At 35.9% G+C, this 14,903-nt stretch overlaps 4 protein-coding genes across 5 annotated transcripts in view; 3 read left to right on the top strand and 1 right to left on the bottom strand.

The window, feature by feature from the left end:
• LOC107629343 (elongator complex protein 3) lies at positions 7-3,725 on the top strand. Its single transcript, XM_016332117.2, is given in 7 exon segments — positions 7-566; positions 1,402-1,635; positions 1,724-1,898; positions 2,269-2,435; positions 2,585-2,884; positions 2,954-3,185; positions 3,347-3,725. Coding segments are annotated over 7 exon segments (1,755 nt in total). The 5' UTR covers positions 7-78; the 3' UTR covers positions 3,506-3,725.
• LOC107629344 (oxygen-independent coproporphyrinogen-III oxidase-like protein sll1917) lies at positions 4,358-6,300 on the top strand. Its single transcript, XM_016332118.2, has 2 exons — positions 4,358-5,442; positions 5,540-6,300. Exons 1-2 carry the CDS (start codon positions 4,661-4,663, stop codon positions 6,198-6,200), a joined length of 1,443 nt encoding a protein of 480 aa, XP_016187604.1. The 5' UTR covers positions 4,358-4,660; the 3' UTR covers positions 6,201-6,300.
• LOC107629345 lies at positions 6,273-9,291 on the bottom strand. 2 transcript variants are annotated; one of them, XM_016332119.2, is made up of 10 exons: positions 9,083-9,291; positions 8,839-8,855; positions 8,649-8,733; positions 8,329-8,538; positions 7,812-7,934; positions 7,649-7,706; positions 7,450-7,523; positions 7,268-7,356; positions 7,108-7,180; positions 6,273-6,753 (listed from the first exon to the last, which is right to left on the bottom strand). In XM_016332119.2, exons 1-9 carry the CDS (start codon positions 9,188-9,190, stop codon positions 7,111-7,113), a joined length of 834 nt encoding a protein of 277 aa, XP_016187605.1. In that variant the 5' UTR covers positions 9,191-9,291; the 3' UTR covers positions 6,273-6,753; positions 7,108-7,110. The 2 variants fall into 2 exon arrangements, with proteins under 2 accessions (XP_016187605.1, XP_020973371.1); XM_021117712.1 differs by lacking the exon at positions 6,273-6,753 and adding an exon at positions 6,760-7,019.
• LOC107629346 (kelch domain-containing protein 4) overlaps positions 9,622-14,903 on the top strand; it is an 8,436-nt gene continuing 3,154 nt past the window's right edge. Inside the window, exons 1-14 of the mRNA XM_016332120.2 lie at positions 9,622-9,858; positions 9,951-10,037; positions 10,140-10,208; positions 10,304-10,480; positions 10,646-10,732; positions 11,516-11,577; positions 11,846-11,888; positions 12,044-12,124; positions 12,309-12,425; positions 13,352-13,457; positions 13,712-13,775; positions 14,016-14,058; positions 14,152-14,376; positions 14,460-14,621. Coding sequence (XP_016187606.1) covers positions 9,727-9,858; positions 9,951-10,037; positions 10,140-10,208; positions 10,304-10,480; positions 10,646-10,732; positions 11,516-11,577; positions 11,846-11,888; positions 12,044-12,124; positions 12,309-12,425; positions 13,352-13,457; positions 13,712-13,775; positions 14,016-14,058; positions 14,152-14,376; positions 14,460-14,621 — 1,455 coding nt within the window. The 5' untranslated portion in view covers positions 9,622-9,726. The remainder of the gene's footprint in view (positions 9,859-9,950; positions 10,038-10,139; positions 10,209-10,303; positions 10,481-10,645; positions 10,733-11,515; positions 11,578-11,845; positions 11,889-12,043; positions 12,125-12,308; positions 12,426-13,351; positions 13,458-13,711; positions 13,776-14,015; positions 14,059-14,151; positions 14,377-14,459; positions 14,622-14,903) is intronic.

Here is a 14,903-nt window from a genome sequence, read left to right as displayed (position 1 = left end):
CATAAACATAACAGAAAGGTTTTAGAGAAAACAAAAGAAAAAAGAAGCTGCTCTGCGTTGCGGTTTCACGGTACACTAATGGGGGCTGCGGACACGGAGTTGTTAACGGCGGCGGAGCAGCCACGAAAGGTACCGCGGCCAGGTAAAGGAGGATACTCAGGTCACGGCCTGAGCGAAGAAGAAGCGCGCGTGCGCGCAATCTCTGAGATCGTGAGCTCCATGGTTGAGCTCTCACGTAAGGGACAGAACGTCGACCTCAACGCGCTCAAGTCTAGCGCGTGTCGCAAGTACGGACTCGCACGCGCTCCGAAGCTCGTGGAGATGATTGCTGCACTCCCTGACTCCGAGCGCGATGCGCTCCTCCCTAAGCTTAGGGCGAAACCGGTTCGAACCGCCTCTGGAATCGCGGTGGTGGCGGTTATGTCGAAGCCGCATCGGTGCCCGCACATCGCGACCACCGGAAACATATGCGTTTACTGTCCCGGAGGACCTGACTCCGATTTTGAGTACAGTACTCAGTCTTACACTGGTTATGAACCGACTAGTATGCGTGCAATTCGAGCGAGGTAGGGTTTTCGGTTAAGTTTTCTGACACTCTTTGGTTTTTAGCTGTTGTTTAGTTTCTAATTAGGTGTTTTTTAAGGAAAAAAATGAAAAGGAATGCTGTTAGGTTGAATAGAATGAATGCTGCAAGTGGTGATGATTGTATTTGTAGCTTTGAGATGATTGATAGAATATGTAGTCATGTTTAGGGAAATTTTATATAGAAAGTTAGCTAGTTCTTTGAATCATTCAATAATCAGCTTTTCAACAATTGTAAAGTGGGGCTGAAAGTTGGAGGCGATGATAGCACATATTAATGAGGCATCGAATGTTAAATGGAACGGTAGATTTGAGATGGCAAACATTGCGGAATGGACTTTTAAATGAGAATTCTGTTTTGTTTTAGTCTCTTGATGAATGGTGATTATGCTGATAGATTTGTGCTTCGTGATCAAGTAAGTGAAATGAAGTTCAAGGATTACAAAATTTCGATCTTGGATACGTGGATTATGAGGGCATAAGATAGTTTTGACTTCCATAATGGTTTGTGCTTGTTGATAGACTTTTGAGGCAAGGTTAGACAGTGTTTGAAATTGCTGAATGGCAAAGTTTGGGGATGAAGAATTTTAATGACATATTGATCAATTCTTTTTTTATACCAAAAGGGTTAACATGGATGTCATGCAGTGCACGGATTGTTTTCGTTTTCTTTTAAATATTTCATCAAAGGGCTTAATTTATTTCCATTTTATTTGTGTTCTTTCTTGTGCGTTGATAGATAATTATAAACATTTTCCCAGTGAATATTTCTCATTCTAAATTTGTGCTTTATGTACCTGCTTGCTACCCTGGATTTAGGTATAACCCATATGTCCAAGCAAGAAGCAGGATAGATCAGCTTAAGCGTTTGGGTCACAGTGTAGACAAGGTTTATACTTGAATTTTTTCCCCTTAATATCCATAGGGCTGAAATATGGTACTTTTAAGGAATCTTCATGATGCTTTGTCTGGACATACTTCTGCCAATGTAGAAGAAGCGGTTGCATACTCTGAGCACAGTGCAACTAAGTGTATTGGCATGACAATTGAGACGTAAGTTGCCATTTAAATATTTATAGCAATTGTTTTAGATGTATGTGTACTAGTGTAGCTCATGAATTTGAGTTCTTTAATACACCAGAAGGCCAGATTATTGTCTTGGGCCTCACTTGCGGCAAATGCTTTCCTATGGTTGTACACGGTTGGAAATTGGAGTCCAAAGCACCTACGAGGATGTTGCTCGAGACACTAACAGAGGGCATACAGTAGCTGCTGTGGCTGATTGTTTTTGCTTGGCAAAAGATGCTGGTTTCAAGGTTTGTTATTGGTTTCTCATATTAATCATCACCTTATGTGACAAGGCAGTTCAGTCCAGACTAATTAATCTTTTATTTGTCCCTTATGTTTGAAATTTGTGGATAGAAATTCATTGGTAAATTTTCCTGCATTCAGATTTTCAATTTATGATGTAATCACACATGATGCCTCATCTATTTGTCTAGATCAGGATAAGCATTGGATATGTATTTATGTTAGTAACAAAATCCCACTGTCTATGTTACAACTTGGTGATTGTGAATGTTAATTGTTTCCTTTGAAAATATAGAGTATGCTGATTATGAATACTATCAAATTGACTCGTTCCTACCATTTTGGCTATCTTTAACTTTCTTGGCCGTGCTGTAGGTTGTTGCTCACATGATGCCTGATCTTCCTAATGTTGGTGTTGAAAGGGACATGGAAAGTTTCCGGGAGTTTTTTGAGAGCCCCTCATTTAGAGCAGATGGGCTTAAAATATATCCTACACTTGTAATACGTGGAACTGGACTTTATGAGCTCTGGAAAACTGGGAGGTATTTTCCAGTTGCATTATTTTATTCAGAAAGCTTTTTGAGAGAGACCATTCAATTTCTTTCTTAGTATATTTTTATTTCTTAGGAAACTAGAGGGGGAAAAAATTCTTCTCCTTGGAGACTGAAAATTTTAATGAATGCAATTTTAGGTATAGAAATTATCCACCTGAGCAACTTGTGGATATCATAGCTAGGATTCTTGCTATGGTGCCACCTTGGACACGTGTTTATAGAGTTCAACGGGATATTCCCATGCCTCTGGTTACATCTGGGGTTGAGAAAGGAAATCTGAGAGAGCTAGCATTAGCTCGAATGGAAGACCTGGGATTGAAATGTCGCGACGTTCGGACCAGAGAAGCTGGAATCCAGGTTATTATATAGAATCAGTCTTGTTTGAGAATTTTATGTAATAGAGTACTAAGCTTTTGAAAGTTCTATAGACACAATTAGTTTGCTAAATTTTATTTAAATATTTCTTTCTAGGCTGGCATCCTTACGTCATACACCACACATTCGAGTGTCTGTAATAATCTCTTCATGTAATTTGCTCCTGCTGCTGAAATGTAGTAATGATCTTTTTTGTACTCTCTGAAACAGGATATCCTTGTTGGTCTTCTACGACTGCGAAAATGTGGCCGAAACATTACTTGCCCAGAGCTTATGGGCAAGTGTTCTATTGTTCGTGAACTTCATGTTTATGGAACTGCTGTACCAGTTCATGGGAGGGATGCTGACAAGCTACAACACCAGGTAATGCTCTCAAGCTAATATGTTCCATCAATAAGACTTTTTTTAAATGATCTTAATGAATGAACATCTTTCCCCCTTTTTTCTTTTTAAAAAAAAAAATTCTTTAGCTTGTATAGATATATTTATGCTCTATGTTCTCTAATAAAAATGATTGTTAACAGGGTTATGGTACGCTTCTAATGGAGGAGGCAGAGCGTATTGCTTTAAGAGAACACCGATCAACAAAAACAGCTGTTATTTCAGGGGTTGGCACCCGCCATTATTACAGGAAACTGGGATATGAGCTTGAAGGGCCTTACATGGTTAAATATCTAGTATAATTTAATCACTAGTAATAGCTATTTGTTAATGTAATTTTGTAGCATAGCATGTGTTAAATGATAATGTGTTATATGCCTATTGTAATGCCCTCACTAGTCCATAAAGGTTCCCTACCTCCCTTGCCCTACTTTTTCATAGCAAATTTTGAAAATTAAGAAACTACTTTTTTTTAGTTCACTATATTTTTTGGAAATTTAATAGATTGTTTGGTTTCTTTAATTCTAAGGTTCTTGCTTTATTTATAATAATCCACAGCTATGTTGCAACTAGTTTCGTACCTGCTAAGAATTAATATCTACTTATAATCCCCTATTTTCCTTTTAGAAAACTAAATTAGTTAATTATTACACAAGTTTTGATTACATCGAACATTTGAACAAATTCCCGATGCCGTGTTTGGCTTTGTTAAAGCTTTTAATATGTTAAATTGTGACTTTTTTTTCAAAAATAAAATTGTACTATTTGGTTTTTATATGGACTACCAACAATTATTTAATATGATTAAAAAAATTTAAAATATGAAAAACTAATTGAAAAATCAGATCAAATGTTTAATTAAGAACAAATTATCATTTTGATTCCAGAAGATTCAATTTTTAATAACATGGTTCTTTAGAGGATGTCGTTTTAACCATCCAAAATGATCTAGGATGACAAAATGTACCAATTTTTATATTTTTTTATAGGTGGCAAATCGTGTATTTGATATTTTCTTTATGTAAATATTTGTATAATTATTTAAAAGATGCATTTAAAAATAAGACGTTCGATTTCTAAAGGGAAAAATTAGTATTGAAAAATTAGTATTGCAAGTTTGTCCCTGTCAAGGGTTGCCCCATCTAAAACCTGTAACCTAATATTACATCATATGGATATCAAATGCACTATTAGTAGGTATTTTTCATTATGAGAGTTTTATTTATGTGATTTTTACAGTATGCTAATTTTTACTATTAATCGAGGTGAGATTAAAATAATTTAATCAGCTAAGACAACGATATGATAACGATGAGAAGTTCTTATATATACTACACATCACCAAAGAACAAAGATTTACGTCTTATGTTTGTGCGACTCGGATACTGCATGCCTGTGCCTAAATCATTGTACCTCGTACTTCGTAAATTATAGTAGCTACAACTTACGTTTCCACCATGCTCAAATCAACATTCACTCCCATTTTCTGGGCACTTGTCCCAAAACCCATGTCTCCAAAACTATCACCCAACGTAATCATCAACACCTTCGCAAACAGCACTTCACTTGTTCGACAAAATGTCTCACTCAAACAACACCACTGCATCACCCCTTCATCAGCATACATTCACCTCCCCTTCTGCAGAAAACGTTGCCACTACTGTGACTTCCCCATTGTTGCTCTTGGTTCCGCCTCGGCCCAAATAGACGACGACCCGCGAGTCGTAAACTACATACAATGGCTCTGCAGAGAAATCAGTGCAACACAAGTGGAACTTGATGCCAAGGCACCCCTTGAAACAGTTTACTTTGGTGGTGGAACACCCTCCCTTGTGCCTCCAAGGTTGGTTTCTTTGGTTCTGGAGGCCTTAAAAATGAAGTTTGGGTTGAGTGAGGATGCAGAGATATCAATGGAAATGGATCCGGGGACTTTCGATGCTAAGACGATGAAGGAGGTGATGCTGTTGGGAGTGAACAGGGTGTCTTTGGGGGTTCAAGCATTTCAGGAGAAGCTATTGAAGTCTTGTGGGAGGGCTCATGGTGTGCAAGAGGTTCATGAGGCTATTGATATTGTCAAATTATGTGGGGTTGAGAATTGGAGCATTGATCTTATAGCTTCACTGCCTCATCAGACCAGTGATATGTGGAAGGAAAGTCTAAGGCTCACAATTGAGGCAGAACCAACTCATGTTTCTGTATATGATTTGCAAATTGAGCAGGGGACAAAATTTGGAAACTTGTAAGTAGTAGTCACATTTGTTGTGAATGTGAAAGTAGCTTTTGTTATGTTTCGTCTTTGTAATTATTTGGAACCTGAAATCCGAGCGTTTTTGCAGGTACACACCGGGAGAATTCCCTTTGCCTTCCGAGACACAATCTGCTGATTTCTATAAGATGGCTTCAAGGATGCTTTGTGATGCCAATTATAACCATTATGAAATCAGCAGCTATGGTAAGAGTGGATATGAGTGCAAGCACAACTTCACCTATTGGAAGAACAAGCCTTTCTATGCCTTTGGCCTAGGCTCTGCTAGTTATATTGGTGGGTTGAGGTTTTCAAGACCAAAGAAGGTGAACGATTACATGAAGTTTGTGGAAAATTTGGAAAATGGATTAGTGAATAGCTCCGGTGATGGCCAGATTCATGCTAAGGACACGGCCACGGATATCGTGATGCTGTCCCTAAGAACTGCAAGAGGCTTAGACATGAAGTGCTTTGAAGAATCATTTGGGAGCTCTATCGTTTCATCACTGATTGAGGCCTATATACCTTATGTTGAGAGTGGACATGTAGTTTGTTTGGATGAAGAGAGAAGAACAATGGGGATAGATGAGCTCAACAATTCTTTACTGCATAAAACAAATACAGAAAGGAGGCTGGCTTATATAAGGCTAAGTGACCCAGAAGGTTTCCTCTTATCAAATGAGTTAATATCCCTTGCATTTGGGGTTATTGACAATTGCATGGATTGCCTTCAGCACTTGGAAGTTGTTTGAGAGCATGAAGAATTATTATTATCTATTAAAGCAACACACAAGTTATTTATAACCATAACCCATACTATTCAACAATCACTTGTGTCTATATTTTATAGTGGCAACAATATTTGTTCTGCATTTGATGGGTGGTGGATGGTTACTCAAAGTCTCAAACACCAACATTTTGTTTATACAAGTTACATATCTCCTTAACAAAATTATTAGTTTATTATAATCAACTTAAGGTACAAGGCATCATGACAAGTTACAGCAAATTTCAAACAGTAATCAATTCTGTCAAAATATTGATCTGTGCTTGGCAAAGGCTTAATGAACATGTGTATGACGATCGCAAAAAATATTTTTCCTTCCATTCGTGCTTGATATCCTGCAACCAATAATTCGCCTCAAATTGTGTTTAAAACCGAGCCAAGTTTGATTTCCTTATCACCATTCCATCACTGTTCTCCACAACTCATTCTTTAGCACAAACATGCAAAGCACATCATTGCTTGTATATCTTCCCAGCTTGTCAATCATTATTATGATTGCAACTGTTTAAGTGTCAAACCTGCAGTAAGGGAATTCCACATGACAGAGTGAAGTTCTCATCAAGTGAAGTAAGAGCAATTAGATGGCGCATGACATTGAGAAGGAAGAGACTAGGGCCTAATGGGGATGATTGAAGGGTTGACAAGCATTATAAGGTTTAGCTTGATTCAAAATGCACAATGTATAACAGCAGAGAAAGTTGCACATTAAAGAAAACACAGTCCACATCGTCATATAGAATAGATGTATGTGACAGCAGGATCATCAAATTTTAGAAGTCACAACCTGTTCGATATCATTAACTGATAGCAATTTAACCATAATGTTAAATAACTACCAAGATTTGACTAGTTAAAAAAGAGATAAATCTTACCAATCATGATGGCTTTGATTTCCGTCCCATTTTTGAGATGCGGCGAAGTTCTTGAGTACTACTCTTCATATCTCTGCAATTTGCCAAATGACATTATAAAATATAGAAAAGAAAATCACATGTTCTAAATTAAACTTAAAAATATAAAAAAAGAATATACCTTTGTACCAGATAAAGGAAAAGATAGAACAAAGGAAGTAGCACCAAGATCAATGCTCCAGAAACCACGACAAAGATACTTTTTTGTACCTGTAGAGCAAATAACCATGACATGATATAGAGTAGCTTTCTATGTGTCTGTGCGTACATTGCGATTATCACAGAAATAGAATGAGTCCTTACCTTGCCTCCTCTAGAGAAGGGTTTCTGTTTCCCTGAGCAGGTATGGGCCTCACAAAATTGGTGTAAAAATATTTCTGCCAGCCGATCAGGAAATTGCCACATGAAACAAAACAATAAAAGATGTCAATCATTTAAAAATAACATTCTAGTGGCACAAATGACAGAAGAGTGAATCTTAACATTTTTTACATAAGTATACCATGAAGACGACTTGCAGATGGACCATCACTTACAGGAAAACAACTCTCAGCAAGACTCTGAAAGAAAAAAGTGAATACAAATTAGGCAGACACTAAATGCTGCAGTGAACAGCAGAAGACCCTTGGAAAAGAAGTTAGAAGGAAAGAGAGAATGGAAACAACCTCACATAGGTGTTTATTCCTTGTGGCAGCAGCTGGATTACACTTGCTTCTAGAGAACTTTGTGTTCATCACAGCATCGCAATGCAATGCCCCACATAAATCAGCCAAGCACTTACCATCACTCTGTACATACACCCCCATCCCCCAAGAATTAGAAACAAACTTTTCCAATTATAAATTATTTAAATCCAAATTGGATTACATAGTTGCAACCAAGTTATTTACAGATGAAATTTTGAATGAAAATATGTAGCACAATATGCATGAAAGACTATAATGAATTTCATGTCCAATATTAGAAGTATATTAAATGAGTGCACACACTCAAATATAATGGAATTATGGAAACTGGGTGGACTAATTATATTGGGTTTAAAGTCATAGGAAGCAGAGTATAATTGTAAAAATTATATTGGGTTGCAATACACTTATTTATACACACACACACACCCCCTAATAGAATGAAAAAAAAGGTTAAAAAAAAAAACAATAATAATAATAAAAAGAATCTACATACTAAATTGAGATGATTGGAGTGTCTGTTATCAAAATGCTGATCAAGAAACTTCTCATCTCGGAAGCTTTTCTTACAATATCCGCACTTCCAGTCATGAAAGCCTAGGCAAATTTTATGCTCTTCTTGATCCCTAAACATGTCATTTTCAGGGTGAAGTCTGCACTTGCTTGAAAGCTGATAGTTTTCTTGCTCCAAAAATGGTGTCAAATACTAACAAAAACCACACATAACAAAGCAAACAAAATTAACAAAGATATGCCAAAAACTACAACCAGTATAATAAACTCACAAGAATTGAAAAAAAAAATAAATTCCCACACCTCCTCTATCACTTTCCTAGCTGCCCTGCTCCTTTCTCTAGAGCAATGCACTTCATGCACATGCTCTTGTTCCGGTTTGAGAATTCTACATCAATAAAAAAGCATGGTAATTGGTCACGATTCATATTCCACATTTAAATTAGGCTGAATATTAAAAATGAAAAATTTAAGTGTGGCTCCATTTTAGTACCTTTCATCTGCATATCCCTGAAATAAGAACAAATTCAAGCGTCAATTTTGCACCTCTTGGCAGTATAACAAAAACTGAAAATGAAGGTCACTGTGATTTTCATATAGATTAAAGCTAACTCAATCAAATATTGTATCAGGAAAGTTGAAAGTGAACCCTAAATTGATTCTTCTTTGAAAAGCTGAAGCTTTTTGAGCTGAGCGGAAAACATAGAAGCAACAATCAGAGAAGGTTGGTTACTTACCTGGTTCGGAAGTATGGGTGAATTGGATGAAGAAACACGAAGAATAAATTGATGAGAAAAGAGTGTGAAGAGTAAGAAAACTGAAGCAAAATCGATCGCTTTATTCATCGCTACGTTTTCTTTGAGACTGGACTTGGACCGCTATGGACTCTTCCACCATCTTTTTCCAACGCTTCTAAACTTTCGTTGCTAAAAACAGAATGCATTATTAATTTTAGTATGAAAATCAATTACTTTGAATTTAGATACAACATGTGATATAAATTATAATACACAAATAAATGCGTAGGTAAAACTTTTAAATGAATATTAATCCTTTTTATAATGAAAAAATGTTGAAATAAAATGATTTTTTTAATATTTTAAGAACATTTTGGTCAATTCAAATTAGAGAATTAAATTAAATTACATAATTAATTTTTTAAAAATTAAGAGAATACATTGAATTGAATTACCTATAAAATTTGAGAAAATATATTAAATTTTACTTTCCAAAATTGACAAGTATCATGTACAGGTTTAAAGATTATAANTTTTCTTCCGTGCTCATTTGTATTTTATAGTCGTCCCTGCCACTGCCGCCACCGCCGCTAGCTGGTTCTGCTGCTTCACCACCGTGAAGAAAGTAAAATAAATAAATAAAAATGGGGAAGAAGACGAAGAAGCCTGGCAAAGGCAAAGAAAAAACAGAGCGAAAAACCGCCAAAGCCGAAGAGAAGCGAGCTCGCAGAGACTCCAAGAAGCTCTCTCCCGAAGACGACATCGACGCCATTTTAGTAACCAACTCACTCTACTCTCTACTTTCGATTCCGAGTTCCAAATTTTTTTTAATTTAATTTATTTTTAAATTTTCGTGTTTTGTTCGCAGCTAAGTATTCAAAAGGAAGAGGCAAAGAAGAAGGAAGTCCACGTTGAAGACAACGTCCCCGCACCGTCACCTCGCTCCAACTGTACGGTAATGCCGTTTCGGAAACCATTGTAACCGTTTTCAGTTATTGTGTAACTGTCAAATACGTTTTAGTTTCGTGATTATATTATTGTTGTGATTTGCTTCCAGCTCACAGTAAATCCCTTGAAAGAGACAGAGTTGGTTCTCTACGGTGGTGAATTCTACAATGGCAACAAGGTTTATGCTTCTGATTATTGATTATTCTGTGTACGTGGAAATTGAAGTGTTTTTGAGTTGTGACTTTATTGTGATTTTGAAAACTTTTGGTGCAGACTTTTGTGTATGGTGATCTTTACCGGTATGATGTGGAGAAGCTGGAGTGGAAATTGGTTTCGAGTCCGAATAGCCCGCCTCCACGCAGTGCTCACCAGGCAGTTGCTTGGAAGAACTATATTTATATTTTTGGTGATTCACTAGTCCTTTGTCTCCGTGTGTTTGCTCATAGTTTCGTATGCAACTATAGAAACTAAGTGTTGATATACTATGTGAGCTTATCTACATAGATTAGGTCATGCTGTACTAGCTTGTCATGCAAATGAAATGTGGCTTGCTATATTGGCTGTTTGGCTATATAGAGATGTTTATTTTGGATTCTGAATTTCTGATCTATGTAGGATTTTTGGATGTTCGACCTGAAAACAAATCAGTGGGAGCAGCTTAATTTAAAGGGATGCCCGAGTCCACGGTCAGGACACCGAATGGTATGATGTACTTAAGACATTACTAATAAGAATGCTAGATTATTAAAATGTTTAATCAGAATTTGGATCCTCTAAATTTTAGATTTTTACTTTAGAGGATAAAGTTAAATCTCTCACCATTGAATGTTTTCTCTCTCATGTTTTCTCTTGGTCCCACCTATAAAATAAATGGTGATAGATCATACTTTACCCTCTAAAGTAAGTTTCAAAATTTAGAGAATCCAAATCCGTTTAATCAGGTTCTGTTTAACCAGAATACTACTGCATAGCAAAGTTCCTCAGTTGAGTTACTACTTACCATTGATTGTGTCTTGGACGTGTCACCTGTCAAATCATAGGTCCCCTCTTAGTTTATTTTTATTTTTCTTTTTTGCTTTTAGTTGCAACACAAATGTGAAGCTGGAATCATACTCATACCAACACCAAACGAATCAAAATTTCTGAAAACAAAGCTTTATTTTTAAGTTCTGCTGGAAATATGGAAGTTAAATGGTCTATTTGGTTTACAGCTTGATTTGGTTCATTTGGACATGATATTCCCAGCTCTTAGCTTGCTTTGCTCATTGCATTTTCTGAAAGTCTTAAGCCGGCAAATTGAAATATTCTGCTTGTCTCTCTTTCCATTTCTGCTGTATTTGAGATTTTATGCCACTTTCTTGCTATTGTTATGTTTGGGACTATGCTTCATAAATCTAAATTTATAGTAATCATGCTTTGTGATATCGTATTATGAATCTTAATGTGCATTTAATCCTTGTGCTTTGTTATTTGGTTCTTTTGCAGATATTATACAAGCACAAGATTATTCTTTTTGGTGGCTTCTATGATACACTTAGAGAAGTGAGGTTGTTGATGCTCCATATTTTTCAACATGTATCAAGTCCATAGTTCTGTAACTTATATGCCTTTGATATCCCCACCTCCCCTCCCCTTTTTTTACGATAATAAAACTGCTTGCAATGAAGAGCTTGCGATAGCTAATAGATGAGAGTTGTTTTGAAAGTGAGCTCTAAGATATTATTTCTGGGTTAAACACAAACTAACTGGAAATGCTTCACTTCAATAACATTTCTGTGCCATATGAGTGTTAACAGGTTTTGTATAATCATGCAGGTATTACAACGATCTATTTGTATTTGACCTTGATCAATTTAAGGTAAATATATTTCTTGGGCTATATTTGTTCAATTAATATATTAATGTGCTATCTGCTGGTCTAATGTTACTGCTGATATGCCAAGTTGCATGGTACAATAATGCTGATTTTTTACTCATTAATTGGGACTGATGGAGTTATCATTTGTCCTGTAGTGGCAAGAAATAAAGCCTAAGCCTGGAGCAATGTGGCCTTCTGGTCGTAGTGGCTTTCAATTATTTGTTTACCAAGATGATGTGAGTTAATTATTGGACCTTCTTATATGGATCCAGTTTATGTTTTAAATTTCATGGAGGCATGCTTATATAGCCAATTTTTCCTCTATGTGCTGTATTGTCATTGTGAATCACTAAGGTGGGTCTATGAAGTAATTTTAAGTTCAGAAACTATCTTATTTACATTGTTCTTTCCATATTACAGATATTTCTGTATGGTGGCTATTCGAAAGAAGTTTCTTCTGATAAGAATGGATCTGAAAAAGGAATAGTTCATTCAGACATGTGGTCCCTTGATCCTAAGACTTGGGAATGGAACAAGGTAGTGAGTAGTTTGAAGTTTAATATTAAATGAATTTTTGTAGTTCTAATTTTTATCCTTTTCCCCTCTCTATCTTCCATATGTTTTGAAAATGAGATATCAATCCATATCAAGAGCAATATGGTTTAAGTATCTTTGATTCATCATACAATGTTGGAGAAGTAGAGGCAGATGCTCTTAAGGGATAATTTTACTGTACAACTGTATAACTGTGAAGATGACAAGATGTTGTGTGTGACTGATGTTGAGTAGTCAAAAGGCAACTATAAAATAAGCTTAATGTTGTGGAGGTGAGAATATTGCAACTGATGACTTGATATGCTAGACATCACATGATAAAATTAGGAATTAATGCACCAGTGGAGGTTGGTTAGAAGATATGTGAAAAGGATAATAGGATCTCACTTTAGTTAGTTGCTCATTGGGTCATGTGTGGAAACGACCATTATATAGAAGCATCAGTAAGCGAGAAGAGTACATGGACAATATTGTAATCACCAGAAGTAGAGAGAGACAAAAAATGGAAGGCAAAGTGAATTATTAAGAAAGATTTAGAGTTTAATCATTCAACTTTAAACATGGATAATGAAATTATGATAGGAGACTAGTTCTGTATAATTCATAATTTTTATAGCTCACTCCACTTAATAAAACAAGGATTGGTTGGTCCTGTTTTCATCTTAGAAAATTTTGAGCTTTCTTGTAGCTTATAGTTGTGCCCACATTGTAAATTTGTAATAAACTTAAATGATCATAGCCATTGTTCAACGGAAGCATAAACTTATTCTCAGTATTCAATTAATAGTGTTTTCTCTTATATTTTTCTTCTCTATCTTCTCCCTCATACACACAAAAGGGACCCAGAAAAATAATGTAAATTTATCTCTTCAGGTAACTGATTTTTTCATCATTTGCTTTCATGATAGGTTAAGAAAAGTGGAATGCCTCCTGGGCCTCGTGCTGGGTTTTCCATGTGTGTTCATAAGAGGAGGGCTCTTCTGTTTGGTGGTGTTGTGGATATGGAAGTAGAAGGTGAGCTCCTTTTTTTTAATGATTATTAATTTTAGCCTTTTGTGATTGCATATAGTCTTACTATAAGTTAATAGGAGCCATCAGATGAGATTATATAGTCCTCTATGTGGCCCATTTAACATTTTTGTGACCTTTGTAAACAAGTAATGGCATCTGAGTATCTGACAGTTCACCTAGGTTCTTTTGGAAGGGGAGTGTTTCTTTGTTTATGCTTGCTGTATGGTCAGGTTTCTAATTGCACTAAAATTATGCAGGTGATGTGATGATGAGCTTGTTCATGAATGAGCTTTATGGCTTCCAGTTAGATACCAATCGCTGGTGAGTCCTATATTGTGTCTGCGCTTAATACATCATTTTCAGAAGTTGCTAGTTGCTCGTTTAAACTCAATTCTTCCATTATTTTTAAGTTTTCATCATTTTGCATTTACACTAATTGGCATTTTCTGCATGCACATGTTAGGGATAAAAATAAAATATGCTATAATTAGTTGTTAGATAGGATAGACTAGGTTTTCATGTCTCTTGATTAGCTTATTATTGCTCTTGTTTTGGCAACAGGTATCCTATAGAGTTGAGAAAGGAGAAGTCAACAAAAGATAAGGTAGATCCCATGTAAATTATTCCACGTACATTTCAAAAACTCTTGTTTTTAGATCTCTTTTTTCTATGTAATATTATATTGTTTATTAACAAGATGGTTTTGCAGTTAAAAAAGAATGAACAAAAGTGTATTGGTGACGTTGATAATAAGACAGAAGAAACTGAGGATTTAGAGTATGAAGAAGGCGAGATTGATGATATATCTCAAAATATTGCTTCAACCGTGACTATTGCTGATAGTGAACCACTAGCCAAATCTGAAGGAAAGTCTAAGGAATCCCGTGCTAAGACTGATGTTCAGAGTTCTTCCTTGCCTGAGGTTGTCATTTTGGACTAGTATATTGTGGCACTTCTTAAGTTTTTCCCAGTTACTGGTCAATGATTTTTCTCCGAAATCTGCAGGTAGTGAAGCCTTGTGGACGTATTAACTCCTGCATGGCAGTTGGAAAAGATACATTATATATATATGGTGGCATGATGGAGATTAAAGATCAAGAAATTACTCTTGATGACTTGTACTGTTTAAACCTCAGCAAACTTGATGAATGGAAGTGCATAATACCGGTTTGTTACATTTTCTTAACCCTTTTTTCCCTACCATTACATGCATCCATGCATCACTGCAAATAAAGAGCATATGTATCTGTGCAAACTATACCCAAAACTATGACTTGTTAGCACTGTTTACTGTTATTTAACTTTGTCTACTATGTAATGTGAATTGGGGTGGCTTATAAGTTTTTATTAAATTTGAAAAAATTCTGTCTTAAAATATAACCTGATGATGCTATCACTCTTGATTTTCATGAATGCAGTTTATTTAATATAGAATGTCTTATGATAGTA

Source organism: Arachis ipaensis, chromosome B03, assembly GCF_000816755.2.
Source record: "Arachis ipaensis cultivar K30076 chromosome B03, Araip1.1, whole genome shotgun sequence".
NCBI lineage: Eukaryota > Viridiplantae > Streptophyta > Magnoliopsida > Fabales > Fabaceae > Arachis > Arachis ipaensis.
Note: the sequence above shows the minus strand (reverse complement) of the source record. Positions and strands in the feature narration are given on the sequence as shown.

Bases quoted from the DNA above. Each gene is read 5' to 3' on its own strand.
- LOC107629345 (XM_016332119.2), bottom strand. From the start codon at position 9,190: ATGAATAAAGCGATCGATTTTGCTTCAGTTTTCTTACTCTTCACACTC. The intron at 7,935-8,328 runs GTATGTAGATTC...GTGTATGTACAG, and splicing joins ACTCCAATCATCTCAATTTA to AGTGATGGTAAGTGCTTGGC. The intron at 7,524-7,648 runs GTATACTTATGT...ATCGGCTGGCAG, and splicing joins ATCTGCAAGTCGTCTTCATG to AAATATTTTTACACCAATTT.
- LOC107629344 (XM_016332118.2), top strand. From the start codon at position 4,661: ATGCTCAAATCAACATTCACTCCCATTTTCTGGGCACTTGTCCCAAAA. The intron at 5,443-5,539 runs GTAAGTAGTAGT...GCGTTTTTGCAG, and splicing joins GGGACAAAATTTGGAAACTT to GTACACACCGGGAGAATTCC.